The 18,600-nt window shown below is 44.5% G+C and overlaps 1 protein-coding gene across 8 annotated transcripts in view; it reads left to right on the top strand.

Moving 5' to 3' along the window:
- PKNOX2 (PBX/knotted 1 homeobox 2) overlaps nucleotides 1-18,600 on the top strand; it is an 87,748-nt gene that overhangs the window by 45,026 nt on the left and 24,122 nt on the right. For 3 of the 8 annotated variants that reach the window (XM_048063255.2, XM_066981296.1, XM_066981292.1), the window contains exons 3-4: nucleotides 6,413-6,497; nucleotides 14,902-15,010. In XM_048063255.2, coding sequence (XP_047919212.2) covers nucleotides 14,927-15,010 — 84 coding nt within the window. In that variant the 5' untranslated portion in view covers nucleotides 6,413-6,497; nucleotides 14,902-14,926. Of the gene's footprint in view, nucleotides 1-5,911; nucleotides 6,064-6,412; nucleotides 6,498-13,618; nucleotides 13,720-14,901; nucleotides 15,011-18,600 lie in introns of all 8 variants that reach the window. The other 5 variants (XM_066981298.1, XM_066981295.1, XM_066981297.1 and 2 more) reach the window with 4 other exon arrangements.

Below are 18,600 nucleotides of genomic sequence, written 5' to 3'. Positions count from 1 at the left end.
ATATCTGTTTTCACTAAAGTAAAGCCAAATGCAGTGATTTCTTCCTTTTCTTACCATCCCACCTCCTCCTGTGGCTGGGTGCTAATATCCACTTCTGTTAAATGGGTGCATTAATTATGTCAGCAATGTAATTTTAGCCCAAGCGCATGCGTTCAGACAGTTTCTTTGGTCAGCATTCACGCTCCACAACCAGAAGGGCGTGATTTCCCCCCAAAACTTAAATCACTTGAGATGAGTTGGGTGTTATCTTCAAGGTTGCAAATTGCTTGTTTGCTCCTCCAGCTGGAGCTCTTAATTCAGAACAATTAGCATGCCATTTAAAACAGAAACAAAGCATATGGAGGTAATCCCAGGGAAAAGAGCCTGTTTGGTTTGGGGAGCCCCAGCACATTGCCTGGCATTTGCAGAACCGACTGCTTGGCTCCAGTTTGTCTTTCTTTTGACATCCCAGCTGAACTGGTGGGCATCATGGGGAGTGATATGGATACCTAGAAGCTTCCCCCCAAAAAAACATTGAGCACTAAGTTGAGTGATGCTTTCTATCAAAGCAAGAACCAACTTGGTCTCTCCACTGGACTAGAAATAAAGTGTTCATTGTTGGGACAAATTCACCATTGAGACAGTATTGTCACCACTGTGTCTAGCCCTAAAATATTGCATATTGACCACACCTGTGAATACTAGAATAGTGCCCAGCTTGCTTGACTAAACCCCTTTGCAGTGCTACAAAATGCCACTCCAGCTCCCTCCTTCAAACCTTTTTGCAGCATCTTTACAGGTACCTGCTATCTACTTGCTCAGGTTCCTTTTTTTGATGCAGGTGAATGACAAAAGTGTAAATCTGGAAATAAACCCCCCAAACTCTTCAGTGGCGAGTGAGCTCAACCCGTTTAATGAATTTCTGTGCCAAGAAACGAAGAGGTGAGCTACTTGCTTTTGTGCAAGGACATAAAGCACTTTGTTAACACTTTATTACATGAGACTGTGTAAAATATTGCTACACTGGAAGATGCTGCATTTTTGCAGTCTGGTGGCAGCTCTTGGGACAGTGCCTGCCTGCTTGCCTTCCTTCCTTCCTTCTTTCCATGCCTCCATCTTTTTTGTTCATATGGCTCACACTATAATTGTACAAAATTTGATTAAAAGCACTCAATAATTTGTTTTTCATGTGAAAAAGAAAAAAAAATCCAAATATTTTCCCTCAAGTCTTTGAAGGAATCAGCATTGCCCAACATGTATTGTATCACAGGAGTTTTTCTGATTCCCCCACAAATGATCCGTACATCTTCCCGATGTGCTTTTCTGCCCTAAAGCTGGCACTAGGGTTTTTGAGAAGTCCTGCAGCCTGAATTCCCCCAGACCTGTAGACAGTCAGGCTGTGAAAGCCACGCAGGTTGTCTTTAAGAGCTTTTCTGCAAACCCTTTCCTGCTATTCCCTGTCTGAGGATGGATGGAGGCAACATCGGCAAATCTGAATAACTAATCAGAGTCCTCATTAACCCCCCGCAGAGATGCTCAAACATTCACTTTGCTGTTTGTGAAGCAGAAAAAAAAAGGGGGGGGGGGCAGAGGGGAGAACAAAAAACAAAACAAAAAAAAACCACCCTGCATTAAAATTGATGTGTTATTAATCCCACTGTTCCAGACCTCATGGGCACCGAATTTTCCTCCATCTCGCCTGAGGCTGAACAGTATGGTGCCACTTCTGCAGGGCACTTTGACTTTCCATTATTTATCGGTGTGATGCTTTTGTTCCCCATGCCCAGATGTGCACACGTGCACAGGGGGTGGTTTCCAGTACTTCCATACGTGCCCCCCCCAGGATAATGCAAATCGCCTATAGAGGGGCTGGGCTCTGCTGGTAGACTCAACTGGCTCATATCCTGGACTGCGTCTCACCATGGTGCTGGGTGCCATGGCTTCACTGTTGTGCAAGTGCAGAAATATTGCATGCATCTTAGCATGTTTTAAATCTTTTTGCTCTCTTTACCATCTGAGCAATGAAACAGGTTAGGCCTCATCAGGTTTAGCCTGTGGATCTGGGGAGGTGGAAGGATGAAAATGCCATATTGCTCTTTGCGCCTTCAAGCGTCCCCACCTTGCAGCTCTGAACCATGTTCGGAGGCTGCTGAAGTTAGAATAGAAATTGCACAGCTGGGAAAAAAACACACAAATCAAAGGTTTTTTTGCAATGCTCCTCATTCCAGATTGCACTGGCTGTTGGAGCTGCATGACTGTGCTTGGGGAGCCATGATCACCCCTTGGGTAAGGCTGGAGCTCCTAAAAGAGTAAACCTGAAATTTGAGCTTTTATACTGTTTTGCACGTATACAGGGTTTCTCTGGTTTTCACCACGGATGTAGAGTTTGGGGCCGGCACAGCTTGCAACAGACTCCTAAGTGTAGAGTGGGTAATAAAAATAATTCAGCAAAGCATTATTAGGGGGACTTCACCGTTTGTTATTTTCACTCAGGTCAAAGGAGCTGGTATTAAATTTGTTAAAAACCAATAGCTGCAATTAAACAGCACCGACCTGCTGACATTGGAAGCATTGTGATCTGCTCACCCTGGAAGCAAGGCAACTTGCCAGAAAACATCTTCAGTCAGAGCTTAAAAACCCTAGATTTTTTGCAAAAATCCTGGAATATTTTTTTTCTAACTAAATATCATCTTAATTAGCATTTCCTTACCCTTATTTAGATGTTTATTAACAGAGATGCTCTAGCGGACCATTTGTTTGCAGCCTGGGTACAGGCTGAGGTCCCGGGATGCTGATACCTGACCTGGGATCCCATCTCCGCTGTTGTATGTCATTCAGGTTGGGAAGATGGGGATTTAGGGTGTTTGGGGGATTGCCATTGATGCAATCCATGCAATGACATGATGCAGTCATATTATTGCCATTGACAGGTGTCTCATTTGTAACCCTCCTGCGGATGCTCCGTGTGACAGTGGGTACCCACGACACCGTGTGTCTCAGCAGCTTGTGTTGCCTGCAGTGAAACATCTTGGAGAGGCATCCCCTCCATTCCTCCTGCATCAGGAGGACTTCAAAGGCCTCTGCTAAACTTCAAAGGATGCGTTTTGAAGTTGCTGAAAGTGTGTGCTGGCTGAAAAAGACTTATCTCCCTTTGCAAGGGTGTTTGGAGAAATGTTGCTGGTGGGGTTGGCTATTTGCGCTCTTTGTGACAGGGACAAAAATTGCATCTTTTGTGCAGAAACTACACAAACACTGTGTTTATGTCCTGTCAGTGCAGGTACATGCAGCATCCGAGATCTCAGCCCTGATCACCTCCAAAGAAGAAAATCTGCATCGCTGGGGACTGCAGAGTCTGCCATAGCTATTTTAGCACTAGCAAAGCCCTATTTATCTGCTCCTTTTCTTCCAGTTCTCATGTTTTGTTCCTGCAGCAAGCCCAGATGACAAAAGTCTCTCCCATGGGAGGAAAAAAGACTCTACAGGGATGACAGATTGCTGCAAAATACAAAGTTTTTGTAACACTGTCAGGACAAATCCAAAGCAGGTCAAGTCCTGGGTCCTTGACGGGTATTTGGCGTCAGCCCTTGCATGCTCTTCCAAGGCACGAGCCCATTGGTTTTTTATTTCTGATCGTAAATATCCTTAATGATATTTAAGCTGCTGTTGCAGTTGGAGAGTTTGGGAACTCAAGACCCATCTGAGTGTTTAGCATAGCCCAGATTAAGTCTCTAAACCTTTTGGCAGGACTTACACGTGCCTGAGGAGTCAAGAGGCTTCTTGCCCTTTCTGCTCCTTCACCAAGGTTTCCATGTTTGGAGGTTTTGGGTCCAATTTCTGGATGGAAGAAGAAGGTTTTGCAGCAAGAGCGGACTCAGAACTGTGTGCTCAAACAATAGTGTTGGGAAGTCAGATGGTGTTTTGGGAGGTTGGGTGGAGAAATCACATGCGTGATACTGAAACACTCTGTACAAACAGCTATTTTGCATTATCACTGTTGGGCTGTTTCTGCCTGGTTTTGCCTTGAAATCACCCACTTGCTTCCAACATCTGGAGGCCTCAATGTCGCCGAGTTTTCTGGGAATGGCACTTTCTGTGAGACCTTCCCCATGGCCCCTCCTCTTCTGTACCCTTGGCTGCAATCGTGGATACAGTGTGTGAAGGCACGAAAGAGTGAGTGCTGTTATTACAGGGGACTTGGGGTAGAATTACAACCAGAGGGAATGGCTGTCGTGATTCTCCCACCAGGCGAGGTGCGGCTTTCTGCCGGTGACGTGTTGAAGATGCGTACCGCAGGCATGTGGTGCAGACTGGAGGAGCTCCCCAGTGGTGGTGTGTGGCACGGTAGATGTACTGGGTGGATCCTGAGGATCTGAGGAGTGCTCCACCAGGTGATACACACCCAGTGCATATATCAGATGTATACTGGAGGTCCGAGGAGTTCTCTAGAGGTGATGTGTATTGAGGCACATATATCAGATGTACATTCAGGATCTGAGCACTGGGATGCAGTGCATCAAGGGATGCTAGACATATGTTGGTGATCTGAGGAGCTCTGTACCAGGTAACATATATCGAGGCAGACAGACGTATTGAAGATCTGAGGAGCTTTCCAGAGGTGGTGTGTATCAAGGGATGCAGATGTTTAATGGAGATTTGAGGAGCTTTGTAGAGGTGTTATATATAGCATGGTAGATGTATTTGACATACATTGGAGATTTGAGGAGCTCTCTAGTGGTGATGGATATGATACATATTGGGACATGTATCAGATATATATTGGACATTTTAGGAGCTCCAGACCTGTGGCATGTATCATAGATGTATATATCAGACATATATTGGACATCTGAGGAGCTCTCTAGAGGTGATTTATATCAAGGTAGATATATCAGACATATATTGGAGATCTTAGGTGATATTTATCACCTAAGATAGAGGTAATATCTAGAGGTGATGTATATCTGTGTATATATCTCAGAGATCTGAGGAGTTTTGTCTCCTACTGCCTGGTTTTGCCTTGAAATAACCCACTTGCTTCCAGTATCTGTTGGAGGCCTCGATGTTGTCCAGGTTTCCAGGAATGGCACTTTGCTCACTTTTTTTTTTCAGAAAACACGCAAAAGGCATTCATGGCCATGCCAGTCATTACTCAGTCCAACTTTTTGTCTGACGTGAAGGTTTTAGGCAACACATATCTTTTTCTTGATTTTGGTGGGTCTCTGGTTACTGTCTTGCCAAGGACTAGCACCAATTTGCCAAATTTTAAGTTGCCCTTACAGACCTTCTCCTGTGTTGTTGTTTTTCCCTTTCCCTTTCCCTTTCCCTTTCCCTTTCCCTTTCCCTTTCCCTTTCCCTTTCCCTTTCCCTTTCCCTTTCCCTTTCCCTTTCCCTTTCCCTTTCCCTTTCCCTTTTCTTTTTTCTTTTTTCTTTTCCTTTTTAAATTTTTTTTTCCTTTTTCTTTTCTTTTTTTTTTTTTGACATGGGAAGCACTGCAGAGAGGGAGATCTGTGAAGGCATTTAGTGAGATAATTAAAGCTGAACTGAGAAATACAGTAATTTGCAGACATGCTTAAGTGGGTTAGGCAGCTAAATCCCATTTAGGCACGGAAATTTTGCCACTTGATCTGGTTGGATGGACCTAGAAATCCCAATCTCAGCCTCCTTAAAGACCAGATCCTTGGGAGATGCAGCATCACCTCTAACATTTGTATGGACTTTTGCTTATTAAATAACCTCTTGATCCAGCTCTCCTTGTTTTTGAATTAATGTTTTTTTCCTAATTCACGCTGTCTGAGCTGGAGTGTAAAAGGCATATTTACACTCAAGCAATGATTATAATTAACCCCAGGGATGGTGACAGCCAGTGCAAAACAGGGGCATGGCCAACAGCAGCAGCAGCTTCACAGCTTTTCCCCTATTTTCTCCATTTCAGACCCAGATCGTACTGCTAATCCACTGTGAGATCCCGTGCCGGGGGTTTGCCACCACTGAGGAGCAGCAAGGGACAGGACAGGACATACTGGCAGATATTCCTTTGTGGATATACTGGCAACAAGCACGTCTTCATTTTCCAGACACATCTTGGTTCGCCCCCTAAAACTCTGATTTATTTTTGCTCTTCCTTGGAGATGTCCAGAGCTGCCTGGGCATGTCCCTGGGGTCTGATCTAGCTCAGCCACTGGCCCAGCTTTCCCAGGGGGGAAAGCTTTTCCAAGGGGCTATTCCCACCTGTATTTTCCTTGGTTCTGCTTTCTGCCCCGTCCTGCAAAAAACATGCTATAAGAGCAGACTTGCCTATCGACGATGGCCACAGTGGCTTCACTGATGATGCCAAAGGACCTAGCACAGAAAGCTTCATCCTCTGCTTAATGTTTAATCTTTTCATTTCATTGTTTTCTTTCAGTATTCAATATTTCACTGTTTACTTTCCCAGGTTGTGACCCATACCCAGAAGTCTTGCTTTTGGGGCTGGGGGAGAACACCTGAAGGACAGCAGCTCCCTGAGCACCCCCCAAACGGTAAAGTGGCTTCATTTTATATTAATTGGGCAATGATATGTATTAATTGACTGGGACATGGTGAGTTGTGACCTCAGTGGGGCTTTATTTGGGGGATTTCTGCTCTTTTCTGGTACCCCTGTAATTATGTTGCCTCTTCCCTTCTTCCATAAGCATTTAGAGGGGGATTATATATTTTTGCTGAGTTTTCTGTTATTTATTTTAGAAATCAGGCAGTGCAGGGAATCTTGCTTTAAAGCTCAAGTATTGAGAACACGTTGTTAAAAGCCATAAAGCCATGGCTAGCCTAGAGTAAAACACAGATTTCTATGTAAAAATACCCAAAATATGGGTGTTATCACTGCAAAATATTGGCAGATCAGTAGGATATGGAGAAATGGTCACCAGTTAAAAATAACTTAAACACAGAGCTTAAAATAAGATGTACATGAAACCAAGGGTCTCACAGTTCTTTAGTCAGCCCCAATCACTAAAATTAGGGCTTGACGGAGTGACAAATGTGTTTGCTCTGTGCCAAAACTGTAAGCACCCGGAGGGTGACAAAGAAAATAAATCTTGGTTGGCTGCAACTTTCCTCCTAACGGAGCAAAGAGAAATCTTTGGTCGTTAACAAAATAGACTGAAAACGGAGGTGCTCCTTTTGAGTTGTGTAAATGTCCTGGAAAGGTGCTTTATCTCTTCCTAAATCAGTGAAGATTAGAGTGGGAGCATCTCAGGGGAAAACCCCAAAGCTATTTCTGTTCTTCCAGCTCAAAGTGAAGCTTTACTTGGTTTGCTGCATGGCAGAGCACAGTGCAAGACCTTTGGCTTCTTTTCTTTGAGTTTTGCCTACTCTGACAGCACTTTTAATAAATGGCAGCCAATAATGGCAGGACTATTTTCCCTGGACTGCCCTTTTACCCCCAGTTTTCACCAGTGACCTTCCCTCGGCCAAAAAAATGGCATTAAGTGTGTGATGAAGTGGCTGAATTTCTCATAATTCCAGATCAGATGTGGGTTTGCCCCATTTCTATTAAAGGTGCAGGTTGGGTTGACCTTGAAAACGCTTCTCTGGTTAATAATGAGGGCTTGGGGTCACCACATGGACTTCTTTTGGGGGCGATCCTCCATGCCTTGATGCTGTTTTTGCAATGAGCATTTTGATGTGAGCTGCCTGGTGCTTATAGGGCTCAGTGCCCTACAGTGTGCTTTGGGGACGTTGGGTTGCTCCTCTGGAGGAAGCCAAGGCTATGGAAAACATGAGCACATGCCCATGGAGGACACAGCCTGGCCTCCAGCAAGGAGGCCAGACCCAATATATGCAGCAGACTGTGGCGAGGGCATGCAGACATATCCCACTGAAGGTACGGAAAGACATGATGCTGAGCGCATGCTTCGATACCTTCTGGAGCAGAAGGCTGATGTTGCTCTCGGCAGTTAATGATAGAAATTATCTACTCCAAAACCACCTTCTGAGACGGTGTTTCCCCTTGGCCCCCATGCTTTCCAGGCACAACCCCTTTTCCACTTTCCTCCTGAAGCCTGCACAACTGTAGAGATGCAGCTCTGAGGCCAGGTTGTGCCTTTTTTCACTGTACAAAAAAAAAATGGCACATTTCACACCCTAAACACTTCGCAGTCTTGTTTTGTACACATTTCATTTATTGGGCTGAGTTCAAACCAGGCTTTTTTCATATGCTATCTCACATATTTTGGGGTCTACCATTTAGAGTAAATGGAGAAGAGACTGTATTAAATATCAAACATGCTTAAAGGAGCTCAAAACTATTTGTAACTCCCTAGTTAGCTGGAGACTGTATAAATCACCATGTCATGTCTCAAACTGCTCTTATGTCATGAAGGCTGGAAATATGGGGAAAGAAAAGCTTTCAAATGGGCAAATGAAAGATATTTAAATTGGGGCAATTAATCTAGTGGCTCACATCACAATCATTGATGTCTGGGTTGAGTTTCAGTAGCAGAAGCTGCAATGTATTGGTTCTGGGACATGGACAGCACTCTGCTGATGCCAGAAAGCCTGGAATTTCTTTTTGTCAAGGAAAACCTCACTGTGTCTTGTGGTCTGGAGAGCCATTTCTCATCAGGAATTATACAGTTACCAAAAAAAAAAAAAAGTAAAAATCCACACCCATTTCCATGGGGGAGGCAAGACAGGGAGAAGACGGAGAGCTGCAGGAGAGGGATGTGAAGCAGAAACTCAGCGAGTTGGGAGCTCTGATTTATCTGCCATATGGGAAAGAAGAAAACAGCCGGCTCCAAAGGGATTTCTTTCCCTCTCCCAAAGGGAAAATTCACAAGCGTGTTAGCAGAATTTAGTAAGAAACAAGGCAGCTTTGAGTGAGGAAAGGGTTTTATAGGTGTGCCATAGCATTACGCTGCTTTTGGTGCTTTCCACAACCAGGGAAATCTTTGCTTTGGTTCCTGTGCATGTCTCGCCGCCCGCATTTCTGAAGTCAGGGTAGGTGGGCTGTTTTAATCCAATTCCTGCAATCTGACCAAAAAGTGGGTTTCCACTGGCATTTACTCATTGTAATCATTCACAGAGGTGTTGTGAGATTTGTGTGAAAACTGCAAGCATGGACACCCCAAAAAGGTGTTACTACAAACTGCACTGTCACTCACGGGATGTTTATGGGCTGCAGCAATGGTTGCAAAAAGCCATTGCCTGTTATCTGCTCCTGACTGCGTAGTTTGTGGTCAGATCTTTGCCAGGATCTTTGGAGCATCAGGGTTGGCTTTTGCACCAGTGCTGGTATGATCCATGCTTTGCAATGTTTGCGCCGGCTGAGAAATTGGTGATGGACTGCAGGATGGAAAAATGTAGCTGACAGTTAAACTTCTGCTGAACAGGATTAACTTTGACCTCCAAAAAGCTTTGTGACAAGGTCTGAACCTGGCTGGGACTTTGGGGTGAAACCTTCCCATTTTGGGACTGGTGTGGGATCAAAATTTGGTGTTTGGGTGCTGGAAATGTGGCTGCGCAGCAGTTCCTCTGTCATGGGATTAGCAGGTTGCAGTCAAAAGTGAAGTGTGCAAGGCAAGTTTTGAAAGCATCGGGCAAGATTTTGATCATAAATTATTCACAGTTAATTGCTTGCAGCGAAGAACTGTTAGAAAATTAATTCGCTCCCTATTTTTGTTAATACTCTCCAAGTAATCAGAACCTTTTACCGGACAATTCATGTCCGGCAAGAAGAAGTGTGCGCATTTTTGGGATCATCAGCTACATTTCACTTCAAAGGCTTTCAATTTGCCCTCCGAAAAAAACTCTCAATCTGCTCTTTTGGGAACTTTTGCTGGGCTAGGGGCTGTATTGCCCAAAATTCAAGTATTTTCATGTTACTTTGAAGAAGCCTCTTTGATGTTTCCCTGTGCCAGCTTTTTTTGGAAGGTGCTTTAATGGTCTCCCTCTATAAAAGTAACACTTTAAAATGTGTGTAGGTATCTCAGCTCTCCACTTGAAAAAAGAACAAAGTTGTTTAATGCTGCCGTTCAAGGTACATTAACCTTGTCTACTAAAGCTCTGACTGGCTCTTGCAGGTTTTATTCTTGTGTTTATGTTGCAGAGATATCCCTGGAGCATTTTAGTCGGCAGCGGGGATGGGTATCTTCGGAGAGAAGAGAAATATTTAGCAGTAATTGTTGTTCTCATCAGAAATGCACCACAGCAGCTCCCCCCTCCCACACCTACTCCTTTCCATGCAGCTGGAGCTGGGGGCGATTTGCAAATGCAAAACGTTCTTTTCCCCGCCAGGGGAGAGATTTCCCATCCTGTGGGGAAGTCGGTTGGTTTTCGGCAAGTGTTTTTTGGCATCCCCAGCAGTGCAGCGTGTCCCTCTCCCTTTTACTGGTGCTTAAGTATCAGTCAATAACTTTTCTAGGAGAAGAAAAGGAGTTTATCATGAAGAAATACCAAATCCCAACCTTCTTTAGACCATGGCAACAGCGGAAGCCCAGGCTTGGTTTGTCATTTTTTTTTGCATTGGGAAATAACTCAATAATGGGATGTCAGGAATATTTCAAAGGTCAGCATTTAAAATATATTTTATATATATATATATATATATGTATTTGCTGGCCTAGTGCTATTTCTGGCACATATCTGTAATGAGGCATCATGCAAGCCCACTTGGTACAGAGGAATCATGAGAATCAACTAAGAATGGGTAATATCTTGAAAAATGTGTTTGTTCCCCATTTTTGACCATTTAATACCATCAGGTGTGTTTTTAGTGAGCTCAGGGTGGCAGTAGGGGGTTACTTTAACAGCTTGTGAAAAGATGGTGTTCATCTGCAGCTGGAAACTTTTGCTTTCAGGGAGATAGGTGAATTTTGACAATGAAGGTTGGCGGCAGGGGGAGGTTCAGACAGCAGATAGAAATTCAGTGTTCGGGGGTGGAGAGTCGCTCCCGATTCACTTTACAGGCAAGCAGAGGGATGCTGTCACCCGCAGAGGGTGAACCTGTCCTCGCTCGTGCTTCAGAGCAAGATGTATAGTTCTCTGGAGGTTCCTCTCCCTTCCTGTCAGCCGTATTTCTTCATTTTAACTTTTATATACACATATAATGAATGCATATATCATAAACATCAGCATGCGTAACCCCTCTGTGAAGACAGTGGCATAAAAAACTTGTAGCCCCTTGCGGAGCATGACTAACACACCATCGTTGCGAACCTCCAGTTTAAAAAAACACCTTTTAGAAAGGTAATCTTCCACTAATACACTGAAATACCTTCCTGTGGCTGGAAAAACACAGTCAAGTACCTTGAATAATTTTGCAACTTTGGGAAGAGAAAGGGAAATGCATGAAAACCTGGCTTTATGGTTTTCCACTTTGAATCCTCACTTATGAATCACATGCTGCAGGGGAGAAGCTGTTGAATTAGCTGGAAAAAATGATCCCTACTTTCCATTGGTTTGGAAACAACAGTTGTATCTTGCAAAGCTAATATTAATGTTATCCACAGAAAATGGTAACGTGGAATCCAACATGTTTTTTTTCACATTCGGTGCTATTTCTAATACAGTTTTATAGCAATTCTGCTAATCGCGCAGGTCAGGGATTATTTCCTCTTCACCTCCAGGATGGCAGACGACTGTTGGCGATACTCGGATTTTTTTAAACATTTTGAAGCATCAGCGGCCACTGTGAAAAGATGACTTCTCAACTCATTGTAATTATTTTAATTTGAAAGAGGAGATAATATATGGCTGGCAAAAAGCAGCCTATAAATCTTTCTGAGCTGCGACTCTTTTAGGTAGACACAAGCTCTTCGGGAAATACATTTCCAATTCAATGGCAATGTTTCAGTGGTAGCTGAAATATTTTTTATTTCATAAGGAAATTTAGGATACTTTGATCTCAGGTTGCTGCCAAAACCTAAAGTACTGCCCCTTCTGGAAATGAAAAGAGCATTTATTGACTTTATTGCTCAAAAATTCTCTGCTCCACATGATGCCCTGTGAGGGGGCTGCAATTACTCTTGCCCTCGTCGGCTCCCTGAAAATTCACTGATCGCCCAAGATGTGACCATTTGCTTGAGCTGGTCTGCAAGGTGTTGGTAGGGTTGGGTGTTGCTCTGTGCATCCTCCCGTTTCTCTTTTCGTCATCTGGATGACTATAGCAAAGAGCTCACTCACTTAAAATCATTTGGGGGGGGGGAAAGATGTTAAAAAAATAAGGATTAATGCATAGTATAGCAGCTTTTGAACCGTCCCTGTACTTAGAAGAAGTGCCTCGCTGCCAGTAAATCTTTGGGGCTGCAGGAAAGTGCTGACAGCTTTGCACCGTTATCCCAAGATTCATGGCTGGGGGCTCCCACACAAGGCACCCGTCCGGCACTTCCCGTGGGCGCCAGCCACTTCCCCGGATATTTACGGCGCCCAAGTGCATTTGTTTCCCTGAGATAAATATACCGCTATCAGCAACAGCTGTCTCTCATTTTTATCCCCTTTTATATTTGGCTATAAGTCCTATTCTCCAAACAAATCAACGCCCTTAAAGCCTCAAAGAACGGCTTGATTTAGTGAGCAGGTTAGATGATATTCAGCAATTAAATTGGGCTCCGGACTGCCACCTTCTGGGAATATATTCAGCCAAAAAGCCCGCACCCTGTAATAAATTGCGGCCTGCTAAAGGTAGGCTTGCTCCAAGCATGAACAATAGATGCTAAGCAGGGTTTTTCCCCCAAAATATCCGTCTCTGGGTGTGTGTTCTATTTTTTTAGCCTCCCACCAAGATGTCTGGACTGGCAGAATGCTGAGCTCTTTGCTTTTCTCCCGGCTGCAGCTATTTCTGGTGAGGCCATTTCCCCCAGGGGCTTTTGCACTGCCTCTTGAGGATGGGGATGCCTGAGCCGCAAACCGAATTTTAACATCTGACCCCACAGATTCTAAGCTGCAAGGAGCCGATAATTTTGCTAGAGGAAAAAAAGATAAAAAGCATCATTTCAGGACTTAGACTCAATGATCCTCATGTGTCCTCTCCAACTCAGGAGATTCTATGATTCTAGGGTTTTAATCCCATAAATACAATAGCCGCCTTCAAGATGTTTGTGTCATGCAAGGACCCCACTCTGCCTTCCCAATGCACAGCATTTTGGGTGTGCTCTCCTAATAAGCTATTCGTGGGGCACCATACTAGTGCAAAGTGTGTGATAAGTAATTACACATTGCTTTTTTTTTTTTTTTTTAATTATTCATTCAAAACAATAAGGGTGGTTGACACTTGTGCCATGTAGACAGCACTCAGCTTTCCACATGGGCATGGCCACCTGTGCTCTTGGTGCCCTGTGGTTCCTATAAAGCCCAAAGCCTCATGAAGAAGACTAGAATATTGCAGATCTACCGCTGAATGACTGTGGGGACTGATCTGAAGACTCCAAACCCACCTCTGCTCTTGTGCCCTGGGTGAGAACATTTCTTCCCGCAGGTCAGCGTTGCACTGGAGAAGCAGCTCTATCGCTACTTACTGGTAGATCCGTTGGCAATATCAGAGGACTTTGCATGGGGCTCCTCTCCAGATGAGAAGCCAGCACAGCTCAATGACAGGCAGAGCGACCAGGCGAAGCCTTTGAGAGATATCATCTCTGACAAAAATGAGCTGTGCCTTGTTTTGCAGGGAGAAATGCACCTTTGGAAGCTCTGGGGAGATTTCGCCAGGTGGCTTTGTGAATTTTCTCAATACAGAGCTCAGAGCCTCAGAGAGGACCCAGGATGGTGGTGGGTTGCTTTTTTTTTTTTTTTTTTAGGTTGGTTGGCTTGTTGTTTGCTTGCTTGTTTATTTATTTATTTATTTTAGCAAGTTTATTGGCTTGATTTTTGAAGCCACCCTCCATCTGCAACCAAATCATAAGAAAAGAGGCATTTCTGAGCAAAGACCTGCTTCTTTGGTTGCTCTTGGCCATCAGGTCTACCTTGGAGATAGTGTCCAGCCAAAAGCTCCTCTGCATATTTGTCCCGTCCCAGTGTCTCTCTTCTTTGCCCGTTGTCATGGGGCCTGAAGATATCTCCAAAAAAACTCTGTTCCATCCTCTCCCCCCCCCCCCCCCCCCCCCCCCCCCCCAAATAGGTATGCATTTGCAGAAAGAACGGCAACTTCAGGAGAGGTTGAGGGGAGAGCATATCTCAGCCTGCCCCTGGCTTCAGGAATGTCCATTTGGGGTGTGCAACCCTGTGCAATCAGGATTCTCTCCCTAGCTCAAATCAAGCAAGGATTTGAATCTACTTTCCTCATTTCTGTGTGTTCAATTGCCATGGGGTCAGTCAACTCAACATAAGAGGCAACTGGGTTGGTCAACCCAACATCGGATACTCAACATAAGTTGAGTGTGCAATGGGTTGAGCATACAGCATTACTCCATGGCGGCAAAAGGCGAAGAGACATCATTTTTTAGGTTGTTCTTTTTTTTGGTATGTAGTTTCAGGAAAGAGAAGACTTTGCATTTTTGACTTCCCTTCCCACTTCCCAAAAGGAGGAATAACTGGAAAAGGGAATGGAAGTCTCCATATAGGCACATAGCTATAGGAGTAAGGGGTGGAAAGCAAAGCCCTGGATGCACCGGGGTTCACATGGGGGAAATCACAATGAGCTCCACCAATTGCAGCCATCATTTCCAAGAGCTCTGCTCTCACCTGGCCACTCCCCAGGGAAGGTCACCTCACCAATAGCCCTCTTCACTTTGCCCTGGAGGCATTTCTCATCCAAAATCGCAGATCTCAATGAATCATCAAGTTAAGGGTCATCAAGTCATCTTGTGTTTGTTCCAGGGACTAGCTGGGGGAGCACTGTGTGCTCATGTGAGGGATGTTACCTCTCCTTTCTGTCTTTTTTTTTTTTTTACTTTTGGGAGGGTTTGGGGAACAGTTTTCCCCTTAATCCAGCAGCATTTCTCTTGCCCTCAGGTTCTCGATGTGACTCCCACCCAGGATGCACCATGTCTCCCCGGCACCGGCTCTGACGATGATGGCCACCCAGACGGTGCCCCCTCCTCCCTACCAAGACACCCCACAGGTGAGTGTCCCCCAGCACCTGTGCCCCCCCAAAAAACTCTCTGTAACCCCCAGCCCAGCTCATCTTCCCATGCATTATTTACCCTGCCTTGCTAAATATGATCAGTATAAAATATTTCATCCCAAACTCTTCATTTTGGAGACTGGCAAAAATGAAACCCCTCTCACTGCATCCCAGGTTGCAGTATTAAAGGATCTGGGGAAAACCCCCTTGTGTTTTTGTTGTTGTTGTTTTTTCCCCCATTTTTTGCCTCATTTTGGGGTTGCAGGGTTTTCTTGGTGGCATTCTTGGGGTGTGCGTCTTGCCTCTGTTGATGCAATGAGTGCCCCCGTCAAGTCCAGTCTCCCAGTGCAGTGTCGATATTTTGCAGTAAAGTGTCTTTTGAGGCAATTTGAATGGCATTTTGATTGATTTTACGGCACTTTTGGCAATCCGTCTCAGGGAAAAAAAGACTTCATCTACAATGTTGCTCCAAGGGGTCAAATAACCTCCTTTCCAAGCGTCATTACAGAGTTAGCTATTATAAGAACAGGAATTTGTTCCAAGAGAAACTCAGACGGAGCACCCCAATGTGCTGGATGTGGGGATTTGGGCTTTACTGAGGTCAGATTTTGGGGACGGTCCCACTCCTCACAGCCTACTGCAAACTTTTTGGGGGTAAATCCATATTTCTGATTTGGGGTGCAGTGACCATCTGCAGAGACTGAACGTGAATGATCTGGATGAAGCACTGAACTGGCACCATGTTTAAGGCAGTTTTTTAGGGCTTTTATGGGAAATCATTATTTTTTCCCCATTTTGAAAGGGGCATTTGCTGCAAAGCTTGGCCCTGCTGTGTTTCTCCACCATTTGTATCCCGGTGTCGCTGCAAAAACAGAAAATCCCCCCCAGGAAAAAAAATAGAGACCGTTCTCTGCAAGTAAAATAAATAAATTGCTGCCTTGCCGTGAGTTTTACGCTCCCCCGAAGCCACCCGGGCCTCCTTTCTGCTTGTCTCCTTCGGTGGGAAAAGGTCACTTTTGCAAATGACGCCTCGGTGGGGCTTTTATGGCTCCTCCAACTTCTGTGTCATCATTTGCTCGCTCCACTGCTCCGCTCGGAGCTTCTTTTTTTTTTCTTTCCCACTTTCTCCTATTTTTTTAGTGCCTCTCTGTCGAAACGCAGTGCCTTTCTCGCTTACGCAGCAGGGAGCAGGGACACCGATTTAGTCCTAATGGGCAATTTAAGGGACTTTTAAAATAGCCGAGCTTTTCCATGGCATCCTACAGAGACATCCCCTATACCTTTCCCTGTCCCTTCTGCGCCCCCATTTTCTTTTAAAATGTTGCATATGGGGGCCCTTGGGACCATTGCCATCCAAACACCTTCTTTTTTATCCTATTGAGGGGGTTGCTCAAGCATTTTTTCTTCGTTTTAGGGAATTTAGAGGAAATGCTGCTGTGAAGAGCACTTTGTGTTGTTTTTTTGTTTGTTTGTTTTGCTTTGTTTTGTTTTTCCTGTATGCTGTGGCTGCTGTGATCTCTTCACCTGAAAATGGAAGGATTTGGTATTTCTTGGTTTTGGAAAAGCAAATTGCATGTTTATTCCTCTTCCCAAAGATGGGGCAGAGATGGGGAGGTCAGTGGTAAATAAGAAAACAAGTTGAACCATCAATTACAAGAGCTACAACCAACATTGCAAAGCTCCCCTCACCAAGGGGACCATCCTGGGGAGAAAAATACTAAAAAATGGGTTTGGGGGAGCTTTGCATTAATATTGTTACTGCAGAGGCCGTGCAAGCAATCAACCTCACTGTCGGAAACGTGCAAAAATGAAGAAGTGATGGAAAAAGCTGCCTTTCAGAGGAAAAATATGCTGTAATAATCACCTGGTTCTGCTACCAGCATATAACACAGAGCGTAATTTATACCGTGATCACGCTCGCCAAGTGACTCTACCTGTTGGAAATAAGGAGTCTGCATAAAAATCCGTGTGTTTTCCATAATAAATTAAAAAGAAAAAACAACAGAAAGTCATCAGCCATTTCATTGTCAAAACTGGACAAATATAGCTAGCAAAAAGAGGTTGTTTTAAAAATACATTCTCATTTTCATCACAGAAAATGATGAAAGAAGGCTTGCCCTGAAAAAGTGTTTTGTGGATGGTGTCTGATATATCACAGACAAAAACAGAAGCTCTACTGTTGTTGCAGCTTAAAAATTGGGTGGAGATGTCAATTTTTCACTAGGATCAGTAACACACACACACACGTTGGGTGGAGATGTCGATTTTCCCTAGGATCAGCCTGACACACACACACACGCCGGTGTCCTTGGCACATTTTGGGCTCGGAACCAGCATTAATGGCATATGGATTTCACGCAATTACACTGAGAAATTTCACTGTGAAATGCTGATGAATAAGGTAAATAATGCTAATTTAGCAGGTTGCCTTGACCTGAAGACTTTCACCGTGGTTGCTTTCAGGACTTGACATACTATAGGACTACTTTGACCGTAGTTTTCAAAACTGTGAAGCAAAAGGGATTGCTGCAGTTACCTGTGAGACACCCTGGATCACCGACAGGGAGCCAGGCGAGCAGCCACTGGTTCTGGCAAAGCTTTTTCTTCCTAAAGAACCAAAAAAAGAGGAATATAATATAAATACAAATATAACTGGGAGGTGATGCAGCAAGTGATGCTGCAGAAATCCCTGATGCTCCCTCAGCTCAGAATTCACCCCTGGCTTTAACCAGGAGTCTTACAAAAGCACAGGGATATTTTACATTTTTTTTCTCGTGCATATTTTCGGCTGTTTTCTGGAAGGAAAAAAAAAATTGCACTGATGCAGCTTGTGTGGGAAACTTGAGCATTTACTGGGCAGGACATCTCAGAGGCGAGAATGCAGGCACGACATCCCTATCTGCATTTTTTCTGTTTCCTGCACTTCTACCTAAATCCAGACCCTTTTTCCCAGGTTTTCCTGCATTTTCTCCCCATTTTCCCACCATGGAGACGCTCATGCTCCTGGGACGGAAACCGGCTGCATTTTTCTTCCCTTCTTATCCCTGTAAAGCCCCTTTCAGCCGTATTTTTGGCTTCCTCCCTGCCCGGCACCCCCATCCGTCTGCAAACACTTGCATTGGAGCAACCTCTCCTATTTTTTTCCGCCAACTTGGCACGGCCGGGCTGTTCATCAGAGGTTGCATTAGGCGCGGGGATTATTTTCTTTAGTCCAAGGTGAGGTAATGGCTTCGAAACAGCCGCAGAGGAGGCTTTTTTGTGAGTAATAGCCCAATTAGTTGCAGACTCAGCTGCAAACAGCCAACTTGGCAGGATTTTGGGGCTCCGACTGCCGGCGAGGACACGAAATGGGCTTCTACGTCCCAGTAAATGAATGTTAAAGTAAAAAAGGGGAAAAGGAAAAAAAAAAAGCCATTTCCCCCCCAAAAATGTAAAGTAATTCTCAGTGGAGCTAGCAGGGAGGAAAAAAGGGAAAAATGAGAAAAGAGGAAGGGGAGGTATTTCATGGCACAGCCAGAGTGCCGTGCAAATGCAATACTTGCATTTTGGTTTTAGTTAGAAATTGGGAAAAAAAGAAGACAGAAACC

The sequence above is a fragment of the Anser cygnoides genome, chromosome 21 (assembly GCF_040182565.1).
Source record: "Anser cygnoides isolate HZ-2024a breed goose chromosome 21, Taihu_goose_T2T_genome, whole genome shotgun sequence".
Taxonomy (NCBI): domain Eukaryota; kingdom Metazoa; phylum Chordata; class Aves; order Anseriformes; family Anatidae; genus Anser; species Anser cygnoides.
The sequence above is the reverse complement of the archived record's forward strand: the minus strand, read 5'-3'. Positions and strand labels throughout refer to the sequence as shown.